This window comes from Pelophylax lessonae (genome assembly GCF_965119305.1).
Source record: "Pelophylax lessonae genome assembly, chromosome: 1".
Taxonomy (NCBI): domain Eukaryota; kingdom Metazoa; phylum Chordata; class Amphibia; order Anura; family Ranidae; genus Pelophylax; species Pelophylax lessonae.
In genome coordinates, this window is record NC_138768.1 from 878061334 (window position 1) to 878082611 (window position 21278).

At 40.6% G+C, this 21278-nt stretch overlaps 2 protein-coding genes across 2 annotated transcripts in view; both read right to left on the reverse strand.

The window, feature by feature from the left end:
- Positions 1–21278, reverse strand: part of LOC309550539 (uncharacterized protein) — a gene marked incomplete at both ends in the record, with an annotated part of 1004737 nt that overhangs the window by 103164 nt on the left and 880295 nt on the right. The window lies entirely within an intron of this gene.
- On the reverse strand, positions 14292–16679 carry LOC309546925 (uncharacterized protein; the record flags this gene model as incomplete). Its single annotated transcript, XM_082246647.1, has 1 exon — positions 14292–16679. The coding sequence occupies one exon, from the start codon at positions 16677–16679 to the stop codon at positions 14292–14294; it is 2388 nt and encodes a 795-aa protein (XP_082102773.1).

Genomic DNA, 21278 nt, shown 5'->3' on the forward strand with positions numbered 1-21278 from the left:
ATATTTGCTATGTTCTCTCATGCAAACAGAAACCTATATATATATATATATATATATATATATATATATATTCCATAAAGTGCTTATAGGTGTTATAATCTGTGAGTCCTTAATATAAAGAAAAAGTGCCAGGTGCTTGTGGAATAATCAAGCTGCAGGTGCTCAATCCACCAAGTCTGTGGACATGTGGGTGTGTTCCCAACCGGTATGCTCGACCGATATATCACCAAACTCCATGCACCCCCTCGTGATTGGGCGCTCACCTTAAGACCGATCTAGATATGCCTCTAATCGTATACAATATTAACTCCTCTGGGGCACTTCTCCGCCCTTCCACTGAGCTACTGAAAGATCGCTGGCAGTATCCTCCTACATGTAACTCCATAGGGGACGATACCATGTGTAAGGGAGAGTTCCAGATAGTGCTTATATCGTTTTATATTTTTTATTAAATGCCAAGTGAAAAGTTGTAGACTCACATTTCCAGGTGCATGTATGAATCGCTTTAACCGTTCCCGGATGCCTTTTGGATAAATAGAGAGCCGCCTCGGCTTGCGACCGTCCTCCTTGGTCTGCCCGACAGCCTCACCTACGTTGGGTGCAAAGCTCTGCCCGTCCTAGCCCCTCCCCTACGCGTGACGACACAGGGACCTCGTGTCTTCCTCAGGGGGATATGATAGTTTATTGGAGGGGTCCGCATGAAGGTTATTGAGGGAGGGGGGTCCTCGCAATCTTATTTTGGAGGCACCTTTGGGACATTTTGTTTTTATGGTCGGTTCCTTGGGGAAATTTCATGAAGCTATGCTGAACCTGCGATCTCTGTCTGCGTCACAGATCCCCCTCCCCCCCCACACACACATCAGTAAGCATGAGGCATACATGTAACCGCTTGATCACCCCCAGTGTAACCCCTTCCCTGCCAGTGTCATTATTACAGTGACAGTGCATATTTTTAGCACTGATTACTGTAGTAATGTCACTGGTACCCCCAAAAGTGTTAATGTCAGGGGTCCGATCTGTCCGTCACAGTCCCGCAAAAAATTGCAGATCACCACCATTACTAGTAAAAAAAAAAAAAAAAATGACATAAATCTTTCCCTTAGTTAGTAAACGCGATAACTTTTGTGCAAACCATTTAAAATCCGCTTATTCCATTTTTTTTTTTTTTACCAAAAATATGTAGCAGAAAACAAGTTGGCCTAAAATGTTAAAAAAAAAAAATTGATTTCTAAATGTATTTTTTTTTTTGAGAATGTTATACAGCAGAATGTGAATTTTTTTTTTTTTCAAAATTGTCTTTTTTTTTTTTTTTTTATAGCGCAAAAAATAAAAATTGCACAGGTGATCAAATACCACAAAAAGAAAGCTCTGTTTGTGGGAAAAAAGGACGTCAATTTTGTTTTTTTGGTACAGCATCGCACGACTGCGCAATTGTCCGTTAAAGTAACGCAGCGCCGAATCGCAAAATAAGGCCTGGTCAGAGAGGGGGGAAATCCTTCCTGTCTGAAAGTGGTTAAATTAGTGTAAATTTCCATATTATTATAGTTTGCTTCCCCCCCTGAAATGTGTTCTGCGTCCAATTACTTTACCTAATTTGTTTCTCACTTTAAATGATATAATTTGGTATGGAACGTTGATGTATGGCCCCTCCCTTTTGTGATCCTGTTCATACCCTATATAATAAAAAAGTATATGTGTGTGTGTATATGTGTGTGTGTGTATATATATATATATATATATATATATATATATATATATAATGTGTGTATCCAATTGTTATAAATATCCTTTATTTCTGATCTTCATGCATATTAGTAGACATATATTTACAAGTGACTGCAGAGTTTGGGACATTCATTTGTCCTTCATCAAGCTGCATGTGTAGCACTAATGCCCCATACACACGTGCAGATTATCTGCAGACTTTTGTCTGCAGACTTACCTTTTCTATGTAGTGCAAGGGCCTGCCGGATTGCTTACAAATTGAAAATGTTTAGGTTTGACCTCATATTATTATATGGTTTTGGTAAGTCTGCAGATAATCTGCACGTGTGTATGGGGCATAAGTGGCGGTTCACACTGATGCGATGACAGACATATGATTCGGAGTTCACGTCTTTCACACGCGATGTCTGTGCAGTGCGAGTTTGTAAGGCTGAATTCGCACCGCAATCGCAGTGAACTCGCACAGGACCCTTTTTTTGTTCCGCAGCAGAAGTATCGCATAGTGGTTCACACCAGTGCGATCCTATTTCTGTGCGAACTGTCAGATGGCACTGCGATATATGCGATTTGATCTGGGGGTGTCGTTAACTTCGAATTGACAACCTCAGCGTCTCGCATATGGCAGTGTGAACTGCCTGTGCTGCGGAAGCACGTAGTATATCAGCAGTGTTCCCACATCGCAATAGTGTGAACCGGCACTGAATCTTAATCACAATTTCTAACACACCTACACATAACACATAACCCCCCCCCCCCCCCCAACCAAAAGCTTACTGCAATAATTTTTTACTAATCTTCTATATCAAAAGCACATCATTGTTTCATATTATTTTTTATTGGACGTGTAGATTGGGCCTCACAAAACCAAGATTACCCAGCCCCCACACATAAATGTTGACAATAGCAGACTAATGACAAAAAATAAAAATAAATAAAACAAGTGTAAAATATATATATATATATATATATATATATATATATATATATATATATATATATATATATATATATATATATATATATATATATATATATATATATATATATATACTGTGTGTGTGTGTGTGTGTGTGTGTGTATATATATAATTAGTATGCACTTTGATGAAATTGGACACAAAAGTATTATTTTTTTTTCACTTAGTAAATAAAACGATGATAAAATATATATTTCTGCACAGTTATATTCTCTATGTTAAGAAGTTGGTGTCCTGTGGGTGTATAACATTGAAATTTATCCTTCCATGTATGGCAGATCTCCAACAAACATTGCAGTTGCCAAAAATGCCTTTTTGTTGTATAAACTCGATTAGTATACATTTTTTTTTTTTTTTCGTATTTTTAACAATAAAACCACAAGTTGAAATGCACCAAAATGCCAATGCATGTCGGTACGAGGGATAAATCTGGGTTTTTGGCTCACAGGTCATTCATTGAACCCATTATGAACAGAACCCTATTGAAATCTATAGGGGGGGGATAAAAAATCTGCTTAATTTCAAGTGTCAAAAGGGCAAGGGATTATCCGTCAAGCAAAGGGCGCAAAAGGCTTGGGCAGTGCAAAAAATAAAAAATTAGCAGAGGGAGGTTCCTAATTTTAAGTTACTTCAAGGAGAGCATTAGAAAAACAGCTTCCATTCTACCACGCATGCAAATATTTTAATGTTTTATGGCACAAGACTGGGTTTTAACAATTAAATAAGGAAGGGGTGGGAATTGCGTGCGCATATATATATATATATATATATATATATATATATATATATATATATATATATATATATATATATATATATATATATATATATATATATATATATATATATAATTTTGTTTCGAATAGGTTAACCCCTATCCGGATAACGGATCCTCATCCCTGATTCATGTATTAAAGAAAATGGGGATTCCACTGGTCCTAGAACCCAATGAAAAAAGGGGGAGGAGAGGATGTGGGACTATAATGGATCTGTTATCTGTAGTATGTAGGTAAGCAACAACATAGTAAAATACCAGACATAGTTTATTCTTTGGTAAAATCATCAATACAAAAAACACATAGCATAATTATAGCAGCATACAAACATTGTGGTGACAGTGGTTAATTATAGGTGATTGCTCGTTCAATGCATTTCGCAGGATAAGTCCTTGCCTCATCAGGAACTTAAGCAACTCTATTCACCCAGTGAAAGGCCAAGATTTCATAAAAGCCTTAAAATACCATTGTGGGAAAAACAACAAAAAGGGAGAAAATGAGAAAATATTACAGATATAAATGTAAATATCTTGATTCAACAACATTAGTCTTTTTCATAGTTTCAGAAAGTATCTAATGCTTACCAAACTTCACAAATGTATTCATTTTCCAAAATTAATTTGACCACAGGTGGTACCATCTCCTGTCAACACCCGACATCTCATAGCCAGATACCTCCGAGGGGGCCATTCCGGTCCTCCCAGGGGATGGCTCACAAGTGCAAGTTGGACCAGACTCACGTGGGACCCCACCACAGCAGGCAATAGATGGATGCTATTTTCTGTAGAAAATGTATCATGTTATAATATATATCCCAGGATTTGGGCATAAATATCTACGTAAAGTCATAGTTCCCCTGGTGTGTTTGGGGGGGGGGGGGGGCCCGGCCCACATCCCTCTTAACTCCCACGTCCTCCTCCATTGGGGAATGGTAGACCAGCCCTTGAATATTTTATGGGCATAGTTCCCTTGTTTTGGTTTACAAATATACTCCATTCCGATTTACAGAAGGAAGGAACCATGAAGGGGGGGGGGCTTTAGAGAAAAACAGAAAAAAGGGAGGCCCACTAAGCTGGATATATAAAAAATATAGAGGGATGCGTGAGCTCATCATCACGAGTATGGTGCACTTACCAGATTGCCGTCCAAACTTGCCGCGAGTCGGGAGAAGCCGCTACCGGCGTCCTCCCGCACTCGCGGCTTAAGACTGGTCCCACCGGAAGTGACGCGACGCCCGCTGTCGTGACTTCGGGTGCCATTGTACCTCTCGGCAACCGCTAGAGGCCCCCAGAGCCGCTCGGTTCCGGCCATTGGCCGGAAGGGATGATAGTCATGTAGATATCACCCTTGCTTGGCGCCCGAACCTGCACAAACGAGATAAAGACTGGCAGCAGAAGCGGCACCTGGATCATAACAACAACACAGAAAAAAACATTTATATCATTTCACAATTAACACTAACATGGATTGCAGATGATAAAAATCTTTTTCAACATAAAAAGAAAAATATATTACACATTATGTCCTATCAACAGACATAACCAGGTAACATATAATAGTAATATAGTGCATAACAGTGCACACTATTGCGCCTTTGTGTTGACTTCTATAACAATCCCAACATCATACATAAAACAAAACAAGAAACACACAGATATACAAGACAAAAACAGGAAACAGATCAAATAGAGTGATTAAATTATGAAGCTGAAAACAACAGCCAATAAAGAACAACTACAGTAACCAAAAAAGGTGTATAATGTAGCTGGTTGCTCAATGGGCAGGTGGACCTCTGATCTTGATGTTAATACTCATGAGACCTTGAGGGACAACAGATTTATAGTGTGATGGTTGTATTCTCACAAAAAGGGCTTGTAAGAAATTGCTGTGTTTAGGCCGGGCCAATATGTGGCTTGTAAATTATAAATCCACTTAGCTTCCTTCTGAAGGATTCTATTATCAAAGTCCCCCCCCCCACAAGGGTTCATGGAGATGACTTTGAGAACAGAAAAAGTAATAAAGCTTAGATCGAAGCTGTGGTGCACGCCCATATGCTTACATATGGGCGTGTAGATGAGCCCCACCTCTAAATAATAGAGGTGGTCTTGGATCCTTTTGGCCAGTTTACGTTTAGTTTTAAGGCAAACAATAGTGCAGCGCTATCAAATATGGTGCAACCCATACAAATGTGAAAAATTGAAAATCGAGTATTAAATGAATAACATTAAATGATTTGGGTAAACACAAAAGTCCATTGAGTGATAAATGTGAATCCAAAAATAAGTCCCAGAAAGGTGATGTCAAAGTGGAAGACTTGAGTCCCAAGGTTAAAGGCAGGAATACACCCGTGATATATTTATCAAAGTGGCAGCTTACCAGAAGCCGAGGCCTCCAACCTAATGGAACGACCACACACGCTTAGATATGATTCAAATGGATCGCATCCTTCATGGACCAGGAAAAACAAGTATATTCCACTGCACCGTATAGGATATGGAACTCCAGATGTAATGTCATAAATGTGTAAGGGGAAATAAGTAGCACATAGCGTAATCCCGTTTTGAATACACACAGAAATGTATTTAAATTGCACTTACAATGGGTTGACTTGCATGTAGGCACATCAAAGACAAAGGCAAAGCCGCGGCGTACCGCGCGTGTGAAAGATCCGGCGTCTAGGGGGCGTTAGAGTTGTGGGTCCAGTAGCGCCCGACCGGTTTCGTCATACGTGACGTCGTCCGGGGCGTGGTTACCGGACGCTACTGTCACACCAATAAATCCCCCAGAAGCGATGACACATCCGCATCACGAGCCAATCGTGTGAGGTAAGGGCACACAGGGCGGAAGTGTCACACATATGTGTACATGTCGAAGTGAGGGAAAGGAGAGACATCAATAACACCTCAATACGCAACCTGTGCTTAATAAAAAATTATATATAAATATCTCATAAAATTGTGCAAATGAGAAGCGAAACCTCATATGAAAATGAAAAACAAAAAAAACACCTATGTATTTCAGATGACATCGCTGACATCAATTAATATAATGGCCTCTCAAAAAATGAATTAATCGCGAAAAACCTTAATCATAAATGTGGTTAGCATATACATATATAAATATATACATGTTATAATAAAAAGGTATTGAAAATGTAAACAATCTTTATTATAAATGATGGTCCATACAATGACTAAAGGCTCGATTGAGCTCTACCTAGTGGCGAAAATTATGTATTGGACCAATATTAAAAATAACATGTAAAACTACTTATAAAAACAATGGAGTAAATGTGTAACACTTCCCCAAGCTAAACAAATGTATAAAACCACCTAATAAATATCAAATAAAACCATCATATTGATATAAAATTAGGAATATAAAAATATCAATAGAAATATCAATAAAAAACCCCAGAAAAAAATGTACCAGTCAAAAATACATATTGCACTAATTTTAAATGCAATGCCATAATTTAATTATTATTGATAAAACAATTTATATCCCATTCGATATTCAAGCTGTGGGGGACATAAGTTTTAAGGATATATATCCACCGAGTTTCGGCACAGGATAGTTCTCTATTAGTATTTGATCCCCGCCTGTTGGGAACAAAGCGATCAAAGGCCACAAACAAGGTATTATTGGGATTTCTCCGGTGACATGAGTCAAAGTGTTTTGAGACACTATGACCAGGGGAATCCCTTACGAATGTTGGCTTCATGCTCACCTATGCGTATTTGCATGTTGTGCAAAGTATGACCAATGTACTGTTTGCCGAAACTGCATTGGAGCATGTAGACAACATTCGATGTGGAACATGTGATAAAGGAATTAATAGCATATTCCCTTCCTGTACTGTGGGATTTGATCTTTTCTATTTTCCTCCCTTTAAAGGAATTTAGAGTGCAGATATTACATTTTTTGCACGGATAGAAACCCTTAAATTCGGTAAAGAATAAAGGTCTTACAGGTTTTTCTATCACATTGCGAGCTATTTGGTTCCTTAAAGAAGGAGCTCCCCTAAAGATAACATTTGGTTGTTCAGAGAGTGTTGGACCCAAAATACGGTCATTTTTGACCACTGGCCAATACTTACGAATGATCTTCTTGATCACATGGTGTTGTGTGGAGAAAGAGCTGACAAAACTATTTTTATAAGACCCTTCATTTGAATTATGACGACTACTTGGAGTCAATAAGGTAGATCTTTCCAAACTGGCAACTTCCCTAATTGTTTAATCTAGGGTTGCATGTGAATAGCCCTTATCCAGGAATTTTGTTTTTAACTCGGATGCCTGTGTCAGGAAATCGCCTAAATGGGTACAGTTGCGTCTTAACCTCATGAACTGTCCCTTAGGGACAGCCTTTAGCCATGAGCTATGATTGCAGCTGTCTGTAGGGATAAAACCATTACGGTGTGTTTTTTTTGAAAAACGTCGAAGTAATTAGTCTGTCCTCTTCTGCCTTAATTGTTAAATCAAGAAAATTGATCTGTGTAGAATTACTACTACAATCTAACTTGATCCCCCTGTCGTTCATTTATATTTACGTTTCCTGATGGATTTGGGTCTCTGAAATGTGATCTGTGGTTGTACTGTCGCATACTTGGAGATAACATGGGTCCTCTTGTAGGAAATGCCAGTTCTTAGATAGGACATTCCTAATGGCTTGATGGTCTGTGATGACTCTGGTGATATCTTTTTTTGTCTTTTTTCTGTCCAAAGACTAAACTGTCTCTTTCCAAAAGTCTAGCCCTGTTGTAGGCTTTTTTTAGGACCTTGTTGCTATACCCCCGGATCCGTAACCATTCCCGAAGGGCATCTGCCTCTTTTCTGAAGTCAACCTCTCTGGTGCAGATCAGGCGCAGCCTAAGATTGACTGTAAGGGATGCTCTGCACCAGAGGGCGTGGGTGGCCACTATTGAAGTGGATGATCGTATTACCCGCCGTGCTTTTATGATATAATGCTGTGTGTATTGATCCGTCATTGTTTAGTATGATCTCAGTGTCCATATAGGGTATCTTAGAATAGCTCCATTGCATCATGAACTTTAAATTAAAGTCATTGTTTCCCCAAATATGCCATGAACAACTGAAGCTCCTCAACAGATCCAGTCCACACCATCAGTACATCATCGATGTACCGCCGCCACAGAAGAATGTGGCTATGTAGCACTGCCGCGGATTCCTCCGCGAACAGGGAACGCTCCCATCCCCCCAGGTACAGGTTGGCATACGATGGGGCACAAGATGTCCCCATCGCAACCCCCTGTACCTGGAGGAATGTGTCACCATTAAAGGTGAAGATGTTATATTCCAGTATGTGGCCCAGGAGCCTAAGCAGGAGTTCGGCCCTGGGCCACGAGGAGCGTCCCTGCTCGCGGAGGTAGGTCCCCACCACTTCTAGGCCCCGAGCATGGGGAATGCTCGAATAAAGGGCTTCGATGTCTATTGCCACGAGAATAGAATTATGTGGAACGGTGAGACCTTCCAATATTCTCAATAATTCTATTGTATCTTTGAGATACGAGGGCAGCCTCGCCACATGGGGCCTCAGTTGACCATCCACGTATCCACTTGCCATTTTGGTGAGACAGCCTATGCCCGAAACGATAGGGCGTCCGGGGGGTGCAACAAGGTCCTTGTGGACCATTTGGTAAAGAATAGAACGTAGGCGTGATAGACCATTTCACGGATAGATAACTAGAGTTGAGCGGACACCTGGATGTCCGTGTTTGGCGGGTTCGGCCGAACTTGAAAAAAAAGTCCGGGTCCGTGACACCGAACCCCATTGAAGTCAATGGGGACCCGAACTTTGAGGCACTAAAATGGCTCTAAAAAAACAATGGAAAGGGCTAGAGTGCTGCAAATGGCAGCAAAATGTAGTTAAGAGCATGACAAGTGCTCTGCAAACAAATGTGGATAGGGAAATAATTTAAAACAACAAAACAAACAGAAAAATAAAACAATTGTCTTTATCTGTGAAGGACAAGGCCCATATGGAGTAGGAGGGAGGTTGAGGTGGCGGTGGATGTGGAAGCGGCGGTGGAGGGGGACGAGGTAGCCAACACTGCTTTTTTTTTTTTTTTTTTTTTTTTTTTTTGTCATTTTAAATTAGGGTACACCCCAAAAGAGTGAGAAAGATCAAAAATATAACAATGGCTGGGTAAGGTCGGTATCCATCTCTATTCAGCACAAGGTACGGAAAAGTCCTGTGGGATCCATGCCTGGTTCATTTTAATGAATGTGAGCTTGTCCACATTGTCTCTGGACAGGCGGCTGCGCTTGTCTGTGATGACGCCCCCAGCCATGCTAAATACACGTTCAGATAATACACTGGCTGCAGGGCACGCCAGCACCTCCAAGGCGTAAAGGGCAAGCTCAGGCCATGTGCCCAATTTGGAGACCCAGAAGTTGAAGGGGGCAGACCCGTCATTCACTACATGTAGGCGTGTGCACACATACTGCTCCACCATGTTGGTGAAATGCTGCCTCCTGCTAAGACGTTCCATATGAGCTGCTGGTGCTGCTGTTTGTTGTGGCGTGCTGACAAAGCTTTTCCACATTTCGGCCATGCTAACCCTGCCTTCTGAGGTGCTGGCGGTGCCCTGGTTGCGTTGGTGACCTCTTCCTCCTCCTCCTCCTCTGCCTTGGCCTTGTGCTTCCACTGTGGCCCCGCTGTCAGGTGGGAATGCCAGCAGCATCGCGTCTACCAGCGTGCGCTTGTACTCGCGCATCTTGTGATCACGATCCAGTGAGTGAATTAAGGACGGTACGTTGTCCTTGTAACGGGGATCCAGCAGCGTGGCTACCCAGTAATCAGCACAAGTTAGAATGTGGGCATCTCGGCGGTCGTTGTGGAGACACTGCAGCATGTAATCGCTCATGTGTGCCAGGCTGCCCAGAGGCAATGAAAGGCTGTCCTCTGTGGGAGGTATATCGTCTGTGTCCGCTGTATCCCCCCAGCCACGCACCAGTGATGGCCATGAGCTGGCCTGGGTGCCACCCTGCTGTGAACATGGTACCATCTCCTCCTCATCCTCCAGAACTGTGCCCCTGCTGGACAATTGTGTACCTGGCGTTTGGGGTGCAGGAACCCACCCTCGGAGCCACTTGTGAATGACTGCCCTGAAAGCCTTGGAAATGATCCCTCTTCCTCCTCCTCCTGTGCCACATCCTCTTCCATCATCGCCCGAATCGTTTTTTGAAGGAGGCATAGAAGTGGGATAGTTAAGCTGACAACGGCGTCATCGGCACTGGCCATGTTGGTGGAGTACTCAAAACAGTGCAACAAGGCACACAGGTCTCGCATGGAGGCCCAGTTATTGGTGGTGAAGTGGTGCTGTTCCGCAGAGCGACTCACGCGTGCGTGCTGCAGCTGAAACTCCACTATGGCCTGCTGCTGCTCGCACAGTCTTTCCAGCATGTGCAAGGTGGAGTTCCACCTTGTGGGCACGTCACATATGAGGCGGTGAGCGGGAAGGCCGAAGTTACGCTGCAGCGCTGACAGGCGAGCAGCAGCAGGGTGCGCACAGACGGCCCGCACTTTCTGCAGCAGCTCTGACATATCGGGGTAATTTTTAAGGAACCTCTGCACCACCAAATTCAGCACATGCGCCAGGCAAGGGATGTGCGTCAAACCGGCTAGGCCCAGAGCTGCTATGAGATTTTGCCCGTTATCGCACACCACCAGGCTGGGCTTGAGGCTCGCTGGCAGCAACCACTCAGTCTGCTGTTTCATGCTCCTCCACAACTCCTGCGCGGTGTGTGGTTTTTCTCCCAAACAGGCAAGTTTTTAAAACTGCCTGCTGTCGTTTACCCCTGGCTGTGCTGAAGTTGGTGGTGAAGGTGTTACGCTGACCGGATGAGGAGGCGGTAGAGGATGAGGAAGCGGAGTAGGAGGAGTTAGGAACAGGAGGCAAGCTGAAGCGCCCTGCAATCCTCCGTGGTGGAAGGACATGCACCAAATTGCTATCCGCCTCAGGCCCAGCCGCCACTGCATTTACCCAGTGTGCCGTTAGGGAGATATAACGCCCCTGACCGTGCTTACTGGTCCATGTATCGGTAGTTAGGTGGACCTTGCCACAGATGGCGTTGCGCAGTGCACACCTGATTTTTTCCCCCACTTGGTTGTGCAGGGAAGGGATGGCTTGCCTGGAAAAGTAGTGGCGGCTGGGCACAACGTACTGTGGGACAGCCACCGACATAAGGCTTTTAAAACTGTGCGTCTCCACCAGACGGAATGACAGCATTTCAAAGGCCAAGAATTTTGAAATGCTGGCATTCAGGGCCAGGGATCACGGGTGGGTAGAGGGGTACTTCCTCTTCCTCTGAAGTGTTTTGGAGGTGGAAAGCTGAACGCTTCCACGGGACATTGTGGAGATGGTTAGTGCAGCAGGTGCTGGTGTTGCTGACAGATCCTCTTTTTGCGGGGTGGCAGGTGCCGGTATCACTACAGAGGTGGATAAAGAGGCCGAGACTGCAGCAGAAGAGGAAGCAGGAGTAGCCAGAGACCTTTCTTGGTTTTGAAGGTGTCTACTCCACTGCAGCTCGTGCTTTGCACTTAGATGCCTGATCATGCAGGTTGTGCTCAGGTTGAGAAGGTTTATGCCTCGCTTCAGGCTCCGATTGCACAGCGTGCAAACCACTCGTGTCCTGTCATCAGCACATTGTCTGAAGAACTTCCACGCTAGAGAACTCCTTTGACCTGGCTTTGGTGAGCTCGGTCCCTTGCTGCGTTGGGCAGTAGCAGGCGTAGTGTCTAGGGCACGGCCGCTCCGCTTCTGCACCCTGCTCCCTCTTCTGCTGTGCTGTTGGCTCTGTGCGACCACTGCCTCTTCCTCCAAACTACTCAGGTCACCTGCATGACCTTCATTCCATGTGGGGTCGAGGACCTCATCGTCCTCCACATCATCTTCCACCCAGTCTTCACCCCTGCCCTCCTTGTCGGTCTCCACAATTCTGAGTGCCGCAGCAGTTGGCACCTGCGTTTCGTCATCATCGGAGACGTGCTGCGATGGTCCTTCCATGTACTCATCTTGAGAAATAAGTGGTTGGGCATCGCTGCACTCAATCTCTTCCACTTCTGGGGCAGGGCTAGGTGGATGGCCCTGGGAAACCCTGCTGACACCGAGTCATCAAAAAGAAGAGACTGCTGCATGACTTGGGGCTCAGACTGCTTGCCTGATTTGCAAGGGGGTGAGGTGAAAGACGGTTGGACATCGGCTGCAGGTGCCAACTCTGACCTTTCTGCAGTAGACTGGGTGGGAGACAATGTGAAGGAGCTGGAGGCACTGTCAGCAACCCAATCTACTATCGCCTGTACTTGTTCTTGCCTCAACACTTGTAGAGGAGCATGATGCCTTACCAAATACTGCTGCAGGTTCTGTCGCCTACTCACACTTGAGGAAGGTGTTTAACTTGTGCGTGTAGCTGGCACAGATCGACCACGTCCTCTCCTTGCAACAGGAGCTCTACCAGCAGCACCACGACCCAGGCCACGGCCCCTATTTGACGTTCTCATATTTCTGTAATTTATGATCTTGCCCTAGAAAGGTGTTAATTGAATAGCGGAACAAAACAACAACTGTATCGCACGGGTGTATCTCACAGTCAAATATGCAAACTATGCCGCAATTTAATTTTTTTTACCCCAAAAGGGTGTATATTGAATAGCTGTAAAATGTTGCTGATATTAAAAAAATATCTGTAGCGTCTTTTCAGGCGTTGTGTTCAAATAGTTCTTTAGCCAGGCTTAAACAAAGTGTGATTTTATTCAAACACACTTGGTACATCAAGCATAAATACAATGTAAAAAGTAAGTACAGTTCAGTACATTGTAAGTGAATAAGTAAGAAAAATTAGTTGCCTGCTAGCTCTGCTTCCAAAGAGGACTGAGAAACAGCTATTGTAGTTTGAGTGTGTAGGCCTAAAGAAAACAATGAAATGAGGTTTCAATATGTACGTGTTAAGTCTTCAGTGTGAAGGAGGTGTGTGGTTGTATGTGATGTCCTGCCATCTGGGCTCCAGGACACTGTCTTTATACTGTTTCAGACCGTCAAGACTCATAATGCAGTTATGACCTAATACAGTTTAAGCTAAATGTGTGATGCCCATATTAGTAATAATTCCTAATATGTATATGACCAAAACGCTGACTTAGACTGATACTACTTTGATTGACAGAAACATATAGTAGTATTCTCAAAATACACTGTAGTATGAAATGACCTTTCCTGATTCAGAATAGATAACCTTTGTGACATATACATTCTTTTACAACTGTAACCAAACTTACAAAAGGATAATCAATTTCAATATTATGTATATATATATATATATATATATATATATATATATATATATATATATATATACATATATACACACATATCACAACACACAATTCTTTACACTCTATTAAACAGTTAATTTACTTAAATAAGTAACTTAAATACTAACTCTATTATAGATAACCCATTATTCTTGACATAAAAGATATGTTCACGTGTCTAGTTAAGTATGTCTCAAATATCTCTGAAGCTATATCTGACAAGTTAGCCACTGACCTATTGACCTCTCAAGCAATGAATTCTGGACAAAAGAAGGGAGACAACTGGACAAGAATGACATTCAAACTGCTATTTTGGTTTTGACCTTATGCCTAGGCTTCCCAGTAACAAGGGTAAAGAGAACCTGCATAATTACAAAATCCATGATCAAGCCGAATTAATAAAATAATTCTACAATCCCCCCTAAATATAATTTATTATATTACCTAACTCACGCACACTCCATTTATGGCCCTTTCATTCACATTCTTGAATCAGTTGTTCCAAATGTACCATTGTTCATCACTTGATCAGTTAAGCCAGAAGTAACTCTTCGACTAACTACACCTGTCATCATTTCTTCACCTTTTTTCATTTCTTTCTTAATTAAGTAATAAAATCGCTTCATTCTAATCATAATACAGATTTGAAATAAAATACATAATATCATAATACTAAATAAAATCACTAACGGATGCAATAATATATTTCCGGCTGCAGTAGTAACTGAAGATTTTCCCCACATCGATACAGTATGTTTAAACCTTAACCACCATGAATGACCTGAAAACTCAGACCAATCATGCTCTATTCCTTGTAAATTTCCCTGTTCATGCTTAAATTTAATCTCTGCTTTCTGAAGTTCTTCAGATAAAGCAATCAATAACCCTTTATCTTTTTGTATGATATCAGCCCATTCCCTCCATGGGAATTCATCTACTTGAGATATATTATATTGTATAGGAAGAACACTTACATTTCTCATAAGCATATTCGTTAAATTAACTCTGATTCCATTTATATTGATTCCTGTAAGGTCTCCCTCTATACAATACAAACCTCGACTCAAAATGTCTGTTTGTGTGCAGGATGAGAAAAAAGCTTTTACTGTTTCAGAGTTAGTCATAACTTGAAAACAGACCTTCCTTTTTCCTACTGGAGTAACTAAGTCTAAGGAAGTTTTTAATTTCTCTATTCTTGCTGTACACAATGAATGATTATGAAAACAAGAATGAAAAATACCTTTGTCTTGTTTAGGCAAACAGATTACTTTTGACTGAAAATGTAAACAAGAAGATAAATCTAGTTGTTCTGGTTCCGAATTATTATTATTGTTTAAAACGAAATCTGTAAACTGTAATTGATAATACAACAACTGAGTATCACTAACTGGTAATCCTAAGACTGTAATTGGAACCAATATTTGTTCTCTCCCAGCTATAGGAATCATTGAGGTACTAAAGCATTCATACTGATCACATCCTACCCATTTGTTTACCCATAAATCTGTATGATTCTTTGCAAACACATATTCATTAGGTAGATTTTGTAAAATACCTAGAGGGGTTATTCCACTTTGAAAAGCTTGAGCTATTATTTTAAAATTGGTGGAATACTCTGTCTGTATCTCTAGACATATCCTGGCTATGTGGGAATGTTGTTCACTGTCCATCAAATTTAAACTTATATTTTGTAAATGAACTATAGATGGGCCTATAACTGTTGCTGTCTTTATTATCATGTTTTCTAATATTTGGTTTAAATTTCTCTGAACTTTAATACTTTTACTTCCCACTAAGCCTGCTGTTTCTAGATCAGACTTTAATGTATTAATATCCATACTATTGGTAATACTTCCAATAGTACCAACTCCTCCAAGGATACCTTCTACTATACCTCGTTTATTCCTGTTAACATTTTTACTACTAATTCCAAACCATTTATTGATACCCAATTCCATACTAGCTAAATACTCTAGACATTTAGGATACCTTGATGAAATTTTCCATTCAGAAATGTTAAATTTCCAAAGCATAATAACAAAATGTCCTTCTCTTAAGAGATGTCTGGATTGGAAATGATTAATTTGAAAAGGACTGGCAGCAATAAATTTCCCATTAGTACACTTCGTTTTTTCAGGGGATAAAACAATAACATTGCTAATATTACATTTCATAGGATAATTTCCTAATGATATGCAACACTCATATATACCTGAGTCATTTAGAGTTGGACTAGTGTGATGATAAATAAAACTATTATCTGTCCAATCTATATTTCCAAAATTACCCTTCCGAATTATATTAGTTGAGCTATGGAAAAGACTACCCAACAACTCACCATTTTTCTTCCAAGTTAATAGTGAATTTTGAGGTAAATATATTTGCGTAGTGCATCTCAAAATTAAATCATCTTTTCCTTCTGTAACATTAAGAGATTGCGGAGATACCTTTATATCTGGAATAATCAAATCAACAACTGTAATAAGCACCTTTACATTGACTTGAGCTAAACCTCTTACTATTTGAAAATCCCATGTTCTGTTTACATCTCCTATTTCATCTCCTGCAATTTTTAAATGTTCAGGATCTACAAACTGTATGTAATTTTGTGTTAAAAACCAAATATCTGATTTAGATCCTCCTACAGAAGCAATATGTATCCTATCTGTTGTTAAATCGCCAGTCCAAGTTGTAGACTCATTTCCTTTTAAAACAATAACCCAGAATCCCATATTTGTTAAACTACATTCATATGTACCAGTTTTGTTATTATGTAGATATGATCCTTGCATTTTTGTAAACTCTGTTTTGGATTCTATTCTGGCATGTATCTCAATAGTGTTACTTTGATAAAAATATAGTTCCATGCAACAAGTAGTCCCATAACCTATGCAAATGAACCCATATATATCGTTGCTTGTGTCAAAGTTACTGTATCTTGGAAAATGTCTCTTATTCCTGGATAGTAGTAAGTCTCTTTTATGCAGGGTCTCAGTCTGGTTTTCTTCTGCTGAGCTGGAAAAAGTCTTGTAAGTTTGTAAATAGAAGAACGTCATTAAAGAAAAAAGGAGTCCTGTGATGATGAATTTCCTCCCTTTTATGTATTTTCTTTCATTCTGATTTTCTGATGTTTTCTTTATTTCTTTCGGAGGTTGTTGATTCTCCATATTCGATTATCGGATTCCGTTATCTGCTAAAGAAATGCAATATCATTATCTTGGCATAAACAATTTGCATTGATCAGTGTGAACCCATATTTTTTGTTGTCTCCGTGCATTTTTTGCAGAATTGAGAGGCCGTTGGACTTGTATCATTACTCCTAATGTGTCCAAAATCTCAAAGGGACCTTCCCAATTACTTTGCCACGGTCCGGTTTTCCGGAAAGTTTTAATCATGACATGTCCACCTATCGCAAACTTTGAGGAGTGTGGAGGTATCATTTTCTGCATATGAGAAGCTGCATGTGGCAAAATAGTGTTCAGATTGTCTTGCAACATCTGTAACCATTTGGTTCTCTCAATTGCTTCTTTCTGCGGAGTAGACAAAAAAGGTTCGTGTGGAAATACCAGAGGCATTTTCCTACCTGTCATTAGTTCAAAAGGACTGTATTGTGTAGATGAGGATGTTGTACTCCTGATACTCATTAGAACAAAAGGTACGGCATCAACCCATGTACTACCTTTGTCCAGAAGTATTTTTGCAATTCTGGACTTGATAGTCCTGTTCATTCTTTCTACAATACCTGCAGATTGTGGATGGTATGGAACATGAAATCTTTGTTGAATACCCAAAATTTTGCACATTGCTTGCATTATTTTACCTGTAAAATGCGTTCCTCGATCTGAACTGAGGTTCATAGGGATTCCCCAAGTGGGAAAAACATGATTAATCAACATTTTTGCAGTTGTTAGTGCATCATCTGCGCGCACCGGTAATATCTCTGTCCATTTTGAAAAAACGTCTATGATTACGAGAGCAAATCTCAAACCGTTTTTTCCTGTTGGCAGTGGTCCTATATAGTCAATTTGTAATGTGGACCATGGACCATTAGCTGGAGGAACTCTTTGTAAGGGAGGTTTTTGTCCCTTTGGTCTGGGGTTTACTTGAGCACAAATTAGACAAGATTGAATTACACTGTCTACAGTTTCTTCCATTTTTTCCCAGAAAAACTTCTCTCTGAGAACCTCAAGTAACTTCTGCTTACCTACATGGCCTAAGCTTTCATGATTGTATTTTGTGAATTCCACCTGCAAATGTTTTGGTATAACAGGACGCAGAATTCCGTTTAAGTCATGACACAAAATCCCGTTTTCACAAACAAAGGGAGATTTTGGATCAACCTGAGAAGCAGAAAGGGATTGATCCTTTTTCTGTTCTTCTGCAAATGAAGGAATCTGTGTATCTGTCTGTCTGACTACACTCACTGAAACTGCTTCAGATGGAATCTCTGACTGTTCAATAACAGCTGCTTCTTTTGCTAATGTGTCAGCTGTCCTGTTACCTATGCTTAACTCATCATTGTCTTTTTTATGAGCTGGAACTTTCACAATAGAATAAACACAAGGGTTTTTCTCTGCTAGTGTGAAAATTGATTGTAGTGTTTCTTTATGTACCAATACTTTGTTTGAGGCATCAACAAAACCTCTTCTTTTCCAAATTGGCAAGTAGTCAGTAAGAGAACGCACTACATATGAACTGTCACTATAGATTGCTAGTGGACCGCGGTTCTCTTCATTGTTTACAGTCAGTACTGTTTCTACGGCTAACAGTTCTGCCTTTTGGGCTGAAAAATGTCCTGGAAGTCTGTGCTGTATGGCATATCCTCTATTTGGAAACCAGATTGCATAGCCTGCAAAATACTCTCCTGAAACACAGTATCGTGAACCATCCACGAACACTGGTTCATCAGTCTTCTCTGCTTCTCTGCGAAACAGAGGAGAGTAGGAATCTTGGACCTCACATGAACACTCATGTTCCAATCCATTATATTCCATCAACTGAGGAAGTACATACTTTGCATTATGTTCAACCTGGATCTGTTTAGGTGATAAGGCCAACAACCATTGTGAAAATCTTTGATTTGAAACACCTGGAACATTTTTCTCAAGGAGAAATTTCAGGGTGGAATGAGGTGTTTGTAAGATAATTTTGTTGAATCCTACAATGTGCTCAGTTGCTTTTACTGCATAGTGAACTCCTACCAATTGTTTCACACATGTGTCAAAACCTTTCTCGACTGGAGTTAAAATCCTAGAGAAATATCCCAAAATCCTCCAATTTCCTCCTTGTAATTGAAGCAACACAGAAGAAATTGCTTTTTCAGATGTATGCACCTGCAAAGCAAACGGTGCTTGTCTTTCTACTGTAGCTAGGGCTGGTGCAGTCTGCAAAGCTTTCTTCAAAGATTCAAAAGCTTGTTGATGAACTTCAGTCCAAGGACCAAAACCATTTTCCTCATTGTTTTTCAGAAGTTCATACAAACATTTTGCTTTCTCAGCAAATGACTCAATGAACTCTCTTGAAAAATTCACTAATCCTAGGAACTGTCTTAGAGATTTAAATGTAGTTGGTACAGGAAGTGCAGCAATAGCATTAACCCTTTCTTGCAAAGGTTGACGTTTTCCCGGACTGATCTGAATACCGAGAAACTTCACCTCGCGTTTCATGAGCTGTACTTTACGAGTATTCAGCTTGAGACCTGCATCTTGCAACAGATCAAACAATTCTGCCAAAAGAGTTAAATGCTCTTCCTTACTTTCAGAGGACAATAAAATATCGTCCACATACTGTAGAATACAGTCTGGCCTAGAAAATTTTGATAAGACTTTTGCTAAAGCCTGATGAAATACACTTGGGCTAAGATGGAGGCCTTGAGGAAGACGATTGAAAGTATATTGCTCGTTTTGGAATGAAAATGCAAATTTATATTGACAACTTTTGGTTAAAGCAATCGAAAAAAATCCATTTGCAATGTCAATCACAGAGAACACCTTTGCTTTTGCATCAATTCGGGACATTATGTCAGGTGTTTCTGCGACTAATGGGGCACAATTTGGAGTATATTTATTCAGCATTCTGAGGTCAACCAGAAGCCTGAATGAACTAGGATCATCTCTTTTAGGTACTACCCATAATGGATTGTTTGTAACTGAATTTGTTTTCCTAATAATGCCTTGTTGCAAAAGTTCTTGTATTACAATTGACACTGGTTCAATTGACTCCGGTGGCAATTTGTATTGTTTCTGAGCTGGTGGGTCACGTCCTTGCACATCCACTTCAACATCTTTGAACAATCCTGCCTCATTTTTACCTTGGCTCCACAGATTTTTGAATGATTTGACCAATTGTTCTAGCTCCTGATTGTCACCGACATCTGGCCATTTATGGTCTTCAGCAATCACTTCAGCTAAACAAATGCTGCCGACTTCACAGTAATCTGCTGGGTCAATTACCACAGGCTTACGATTAATGGAACCTTTCCAGATAACACCATTACCTAGGTCAATTATCCAACCTCTTTGTTGAATGACATCTGTACCAATAATGTTCTCTGCACCTTGACAATACCAAATATCAATTTCAGTATCTAAATAACCAGGAACTTCGAATGAAACCTGTTTACTCTTAGAAGCTTTAGAATTACCTGATCCATTAAATCCAACAACTGTGCAAACAGCTGCGTCTGTCTCAAGAGGTAGTCTTACACCAGTAATTGAAATTTCAGCACCTGTATCAATTAGGAACTTGAGTTTTTGTCCATTCAATTTAGCTTTAATGTAGGGACGCCCACTTTTATCTAGACTTATTGGTGTTACATATTCTAGATGATGGGACTTTATTTCCTTTTTGTTTTCTAGTCAGGGGGTAGGCAATAATGGATTTGAATCAACAGTGGCTGATTGCAAGCTCTGTTCACTCATACCGTTGCTGATTGATAATTCTCTGATTTGTTTTATCAGAGGAGCATAAGGAGAAGAAGATTGAGTTATATTTGGACGAGGAGGTGCGGATGGTTCAAGAGGTATAAGTCCATTTTCTTTACCTATGTCTCTTGACTGTTTCATCTGCACATCCCTCAAGAATTTTTTACATTGCCATTTTAAATGACCAGGGTTTTGACAATAGTAACAAGTAATGGGATCTCTCTTTCTCATTTGCTTGTACTTGTCATTTCTAGTAGCAACAGTCAGTCCTGTCTTAGTTGGGGTATGACTATTCCTATTTAAAGTGTCATTATGAACTAGAGCGATCTTGGACTTAAGATTGCCCTGTTTCATTTGTCTTCTAACTTTATCAATGAAGCTAGCAGCTTCTGACAAAGAAGTCTTATCATAAGCAATCGCTAATGTAGTTGGGTCAAGATATTTAAACTTTTTCACAAATAAATGTATCATTCCAGTGTCATTTTCATCGTCAACACCAAAAATCATTTTGTATGCCTTTGAGAATTTAATTTTAAATTCAAA